Genomic DNA, 6,811 nt, shown 5'->3' with positions numbered 1-6,811 from the left:
AAAAAAAAAAAAAAAAAAAAAAAAATTAAAAAAAAATTAATTTTCATTTCTGTTAAAATTGTCAATGCCCAATAAGTACACATTATTTGAGAGATTTTTTAATTATGGATTAAAAAAAGGATTATGGCCCAATTTCAGAAGCTTTACATGATAAGCATAATAATTGAAGGAATTACACAGTATGGTTCATTTTTTTCTCTTTTTAGAAGTCTGGCTAGATAATCCCAAAATGTGGCTCCGAGATAATCAAGACAACCTTAAAAGTATGGAGAGAGGCCATAAATATGATGTTTTTGGAAAAATATTTAATTCAAGCATAAACGTTGTTCATGTAGGAATGAGATCCCATAAATGTGGCACAGGAGAAAAAAGTTTGAAATGTCCTTTTGATTTGCTTATTCCAAGAAATAACTGTGAAAGAAAGAAAATTGATGAGCTCAATAATAAATTATTATTCTGTATCAAACCTGACAGAACCCATGGTGGAATAAAATACTGTGATTGCAATACATGTAGAAAACCCAGCAACAAAGAGCCATGGCTCACTGCTAATCATACACACACAGGAGTCTATTTATGCATGGAATGTGGCAGATTTTTTAACAAGAAGTCACAACTTATTATACACCAGAGAACTCATACAGGAGAGAAGCCCTATCAATGCAGTGAGTGTGGAAAAGCCTTCTCACAGAAGTCACTGCTCACTCTTCATCAAAGAACTCACTCAGGAGAAAAACCGTATGGGTGCAGTGAATGTCAGAAAGCTTTTAGTAGGAAGTCACTCCTCATTTTACATCAGAGAATTCATACTGGAGAGAAGCCGTATGGATGCAGTGAATGTGGAAAAGCCTTCAGTAGGAAGTCACAGCTTAAAAGACATCAGTTAACTCACACAATAGAGAAACCCTACAGTTGCAGTGAGTGCGGGAAAGCATTCTCGCAGAAATTAAAACTCATCACACATCAGAGAACGCACACAGGAGAGAAACCCTATACGTGTAGTCACTGTGGAAAATCCTTCTTTTGGAAGTCGCAGCTTATTACTCATCAGAGGACCCACACAGGGAAGAAACCTTATGCATGTAGTGAATGTCAAAAAGCCTTCAGCAGGAACTCACTTCTCATTAGGCATCAGAGGATTCATACAGGAGAGAAGCCCTACGAATGCAATGAATGTGGTGAAGCCTTCATCAGAAAACCACAACTGATGAAACATCAGATAACTCACACAGGAGAGAAGAACTATCGATGCAGTGATTGTGACGAGGCCTTCTTTAAGAAGTCAGAGTTAATAAGACATCAAAAAATTCACTTAGGAGAGAAACCATATGGATGCATTCAATGTGGGAAAACCTTCTTTGGGAAGTCCCAGCTCCTAACACATCACAGAACACACACTGGGGAGAAGCCTTATGAATGCAGTGAGTGTGGGAAGGCCTTCACCCAGAAGTCAAGTCTGATATCACATCAGAGAACACATACAGGTGAGAAACCCTATGAATGCAGTGAATGCAAGAAAACCTTCAGCGAGAAGTCAAGTCTCATTCATCACCAGAGAACTCATACTGGAGAAAAGCCCTTTGAATGTAGTGAATGTAGGAAAGCTTTTGCTTGGAAGCCACAGCTTCTTAGGCATCAGAGAATTCATACAGGGGAGAAACCCTATGAATGCAATGAATGTGGGAAAGCATTTGTTCAGAAAGTGCAGCTCATTAAGCATCAAAGAAATCACACGGGAGAGAAAACCTATGGATGCAATGATTGTGCAAAAGCTTTCTTTGAGAAGGCACAGCTCATTATACATCAGAGAATTCATACAGGAGAGAGACCATATAAATGTGGTGAATGTGGGAAGTCTTTCACGAGAAAGTCACACCTTATGAGGCATCAGAGGATTCATACAGGAGATAAATACTATGGATGCAATGAGTGTGGGACCACCTTCAACAGGAAGTCGCAGCTTATGATACATCAGAGAAATCATATAATATAAAAATCGTAAGTTTGGCGAATTCAGAAAGGTTGCTATCAAATGTCATACTTTCTAACACTTTTGAGGATGAATAAGGGAGAGAAACCCTATTGAGGCAGTGACTGTTGAAAAAGCTTGAATTGAGGAGTCAAGAGTCACTATGCAGAATTTAAAAGGAGAGTTTTAAAAGTAAACAATGTAAAAAAAAGTCATCTCCCAGAAGACACTACTCATTACATATTGGATGACTCATTGAGATGAAAACCTTATTAGTGTTGTGATAGTACAGAAGCTTTTAGTCAAAAGTCAGCTTATTAAATGTTTAGAATACCTAAACAGGAAGAAAATTATATTGTTATAACAAGCAAGTGAAAGATTTCAAGAAAGGACAACTCACTGTGCACTTGAGAATAATACCTACAGAGGTTCATACTGATGAGTAGTCTCAATAAAGAATTTGACAAGTGTGATGCTATTGAAATAGTTCTGTAAGGAAGTGGTGCTCTTTATATATATAAATTATTACAAAAAGCAGTCAATTGTAAGTGTTAGGTGTGTTTACTTATATGTGAAGAGTTCTGCTTTCTGCTGTGATGGAATAACAACAGTCAGATTTCCTTTCCTGCCTTAAACAACTAGAAGCTGTCCAATACATATAATATATAATGGTTTTTAGACATAGGACAAGCACAGTAGATTTTATCTCCTGCCTTAAACAACTAGAAGCTGTCCAATACATGTAATATATAACGGTTTTTAGACATATGACAAGCACAGGTTTGTGATCCTCAGGAGACTGTAGACAGAGTGAGGTGAGCACCATGGTTTCACAGCCTGCCCCCTCATGCCAGTTACTAGGCTGCAGTTCAGGGAAGGGAAACAGTAAGTCTTGCTGAATTGAAGAGACAGGATTGGCAGTTGGGGAGGCCACAGCAGCTAGAATTTGCAGGGGAAAGTACTAGAGAGATGGGATCTTCCTAGAGACAGGGCTCAAGAAGTCTGCAGAGAGTGCCCTGAGTCCTTTGGCTTAGTACTGACTTGGCACTTGAGGCCAGGAAAAGAAGCACTGGAAAGCAACAGGCTGAACAATTCCTGGAACTCATGCAGGGCTGGGAATAGTTTATGTTCTCAGCAGCCAGAGTGGAAACAGATTCTAACACATGGAGCATCAGGTAGAATTCTCAGAAGGGTTTTGTTTTGGTAGTGAGGCTAATTAGCTCTAGATTAAAAAGCTACTCTGGACCTGTAGTGTCCGGCATCCCAAAAAAAAAACTTATCTGGCATGCAAGGAAGCAATAAAGTATGACTTATAACCAGGAGAAAAATCAATAGAAACCCAGAAAAGACAGAGGTGATGGAATTAGTAGACAAGGGTATTAAAAGAGCTATTGTAAATATAAAGTAGAGGAAAACAATACCCCCACATATGCAAGAAGTTGATGAAACCTGAGGTATAAGATATTTTTAATGGCCAAAATAGAACTAGGGATGAAAACACCTTCTGATTTTGTTAAAATCCCAGGTGGAGAAATTAGATAAAGAAAAAGAAAAAAAATCAATGAACTTGAAGAGTAAGAATAAAAACTACCAAAATGTTATACCGAGAGAAAAAAAGACTTAAAGAGAATAGGAAAACAGTTACAGTGGTGTAATATATGTGTAACTGGAGTCCCAGAAGGAGAGGAGAAAATGAAGAGGCAGGAAGAAGTATTTGAATAAATATTGGCTAAAGATTTTCCAAATCTGATGAAAACAGTACCCCCACATATTCAAGAAGTTCAAATGACCTGAAGTAGAATAAACATAATTTATTTCACAGCAGTGCACCTCAGAGTCACATTCAAGAAAAGCACTGATAAACAGAATAATTTTAAAACACCTTGAGAAAAAAAGATAATACATACACAGGAACAAAGAATGGCAGCAAATTTATGGTGAGAACTATGCAAGCTATAAAACAATGGAGTATTATCTCTAAATTCCTGAATGAAATAAGCAACAAACCCTGCAACCTAGAATTCTGTTTCCATCAAAAACGTTTTCAAAAATGAAGGCAAAATAAAGACTGTTTCAGACAAACTAAATCAAAGATAATTTTATTACCTGTAGACCTGTCTTCGGGAAATATGAAAGGAAGTTTGAGGGCAGCAGGAAAATAATACAGAACTTAAGTTTGGGTCTGTACAAAGGAATGAAGTTCTGAAAATGGTGAATATGTGGGTAAATATAAAAGATATTTCTCTCTTTTTAAAATCTTTTTAAAAGGGAATTGGCTGCTTAAAGCCAAAGTAATGATAACATATTTGGAGTTTATTTAGAAGTAAAGTGTGAAGATGATAACACTTCAGTGTGAATTGTTAAATAGAGTTGAGTAGACTGCATCATCTGAGTCAGAAGCCTGTTCCTTCCGGGCTCAGGGTAACTTGAATTTGTACCAGGCACATGACAGAAATTGTATGGATTGTGGATCTGCACGTGTGCTGAGTGTTCCCTATTTCTTTGATCCCTTTTCCCCCATTTTCTGCTCTGCTCCCCCCAAGACTGTGTTCTAGAGACTGGGGTTTCTTCATAGGTTTGAACAATGGGAGATACCAGAAAGAGATCAGATGGGAGGAGAAAAAAAGGTATTTACTACCATTCCCTTCCTCCTGCCTGGACCATGGTTTAGGTAGCTTCTGTGTTCCCATAAGGATACAGCTCCCTTTGGGAAGCCCCGGTCTGTGGCTGTAGACCTCTTGGTTTCCGTTGACACCATTCCCTCTCCATGATCTTCTGACTTTACTACTCGGTGCTTCCCCAACCCACTGGTTGGGTGTCTTTCATTGTGAACACATATTTGTAAATAGTGCCTTTATTTGTTCTTAAGTTAATATTTTGAGTGTGCCATTTATTTTCTGTGCCATCTGGTAAATGATGGGCATTTAATAAAATTGTGATAATCAGTTATCAGTACAAGTGCCTCATAGTGCATGGGCTGAAATATCTCAAGATTCCCCACACTATATATCAGTATTTTCTATCTGTATTTGGACAATGCAATACAAAGAACGAATACAAAGTTCTTTGTACTTTTCTGCTGCATATGTCAGTGGCTCTGGAGATTGTTGCCATCTGCTACAGATATAAATGGACTTGCAGTTATTACTAAGCCCCTCTTCAGTAATAGAAAGACTTATGAAGTCTTTTACTACCTCTGGGTCAGCCAAACAACCTTCAAAAAGCATCGTTATTTAGGTTACATATACATGGACAAGAAACAAGATAATCAGTTACTGAGTGAAGAAAGACAAGAATGATGTCCCACACTTCCCAGCAATCTCAAGTGTTATGCTGTACAATTAAAATATCCCTGTCCCATCATCTGCTATTATTTATTGTGTATAATTCATGTAATCTGTAACCTGTGGGCAAGTCTTTACCCTTCAGTAGTCAAGATTATGTTACAGACTTTGTCCAAGAATCCACACCACCTTTCCCATCAGTTCTCACCAGAAATATGATGCCAAAAAGAAAATCAGCTTTTCTGAGATCAAGCCAGAGTTGCTTCTCTTACAACCTTATGGCGCTAATAAATTAAGTTGAAGTAGACTGCCAAAGAGGCCCAGTGCAGAGGGCAGCACCCCCATCATTTTTTGAATTTCTCCCTTAGGAATTTTGCCTTTCTTTATCTTCTGTCCACCAGTCATTCTCTCCGGCTGGGACACAAACCTTTGAAAGGAAGTAATTGCCATTAGGCTTCACAGCAGTGCTTTTTCCTTTCACTTGAATTTGCATTTCAACCTGCATTTTGAAGATCTTTACACGTTTTCTATTTTGAACAATGCCAGAAGGCTTCATTGACATTGTAGTCTGTGTTAATAAACTTATATATCACTCTGCCCTGGTCTTTCAGGAATTGACTAGCAAATGAAATGAATACGTTGGGACTTTGGCATAATTTGAATATAGCATTGTGAGTTGCCTGTGATTGTCTCTTCCTAATTGTGCTGTAATAACCTGTGTATGAGAATAAAATGATTTCCACCATCAGGATTCTCCCATGCCCCCTTTATTTTGCCATAGACTGAAGGAGAAAATCCATTCTCACTCTCCTTACCTTAGAAAATTTTATTTGCCTCATGATGACTGTCTGCAGCTTAGAAGTAGATGATGTAAAATCTTGTCACTATTTCACAAGAATAAAATTCAAATCAGTTATATCCAAAGTAAGCTTTTGACTGGGAGTGGTGTCTCACACCTGTAATCCCAGTGCTTGGGGAGGCCAACTGGGGAAGATCGCTTGAGCCCAGTCATTTGAGACCACCTGGACAACATAGCAAGACTCACCTCTACAAAAAAAAAATCTTAATTAGCCATTTTGGGCTGGGTGCAGTGACGCACACCTGTAATCCCAGCACTTTGCGAGGCCAAGGTGGGTGGATCACCTGAGTTTAGGAGTTTGCAACCAGCCTGACTAACACGGTGAAACCCCGTCTCTACCAAATGCAAAAAAATTAGACGGGTATGGTATCGCATGCCTGTAGTCTGAGCTACTTGGGAGGCTGAGACCAGAAAATCGCTTGTACCTGGGAGGAAGAGGTTTCAGTGAGCCGAGATCACACCATTGCACTCCAGCCTGGGCAACAAGAGCAAAACTCCATCTCAAAAAAAAAAAAACCCCCCCAAAAAATTAGCCATGATGGTGCATGTCTGTAATCCTAGCTACTTGGGAGGCTGAGGCAGAAGGGTCACTTGAACCCAGGAGTTCGAGGCTGCAGTGAGCCATGATCAGGCCACTGCACTCCAGACTGGGTGACAGCGAAACCCTGCCTCTTTTTTTTTTTTTTTTTTTTTTTTTTT

General features: G+C 38.8%; 1 protein-coding gene across 8 annotated transcripts in view; it reads left to right on the top strand.

Annotated features, from left to right (window-relative positions):
* The window catches only part of ZNF605 (zinc finger protein 605), a 34,139-nt gene extending 28,138 nt beyond the window's left edge, over positions 1 to 6,001 (top strand). For all 8 annotated transcript variants that reach the window (XM_017895650.1, XM_017895653.1, XM_017895652.1 and 5 more), the window contains one exon: positions 207 to 6,001. In XM_017895650.1, the coding sequence (XP_017751139.1) occupies positions 207 to 1,993 (1,787 nt within the window). In that variant the 3' untranslated portion in view covers positions 1,994 to 6,001. The remainder of the gene's footprint in view (positions 1 to 206) is intronic.
* Positions 6,002 to 6,811: the final 810 nt, after the last annotated feature.

This window comes from Rhinopithecus bieti, unplaced genomic scaffold (genome assembly GCF_001698545.2).
Source record: "Rhinopithecus bieti isolate Rb0 unplaced genomic scaffold, ASM169854v2 scaffold_27038, whole genome shotgun sequence".
Taxonomy (NCBI): Eukaryota; Metazoa; Chordata; class Mammalia; order Primates; family Cercopithecidae; genus Rhinopithecus; species Rhinopithecus bieti.
The sequence above is the reverse complement of the archived record's forward strand: the minus strand, read 5'-3'. Positions and strand labels throughout refer to the sequence as shown.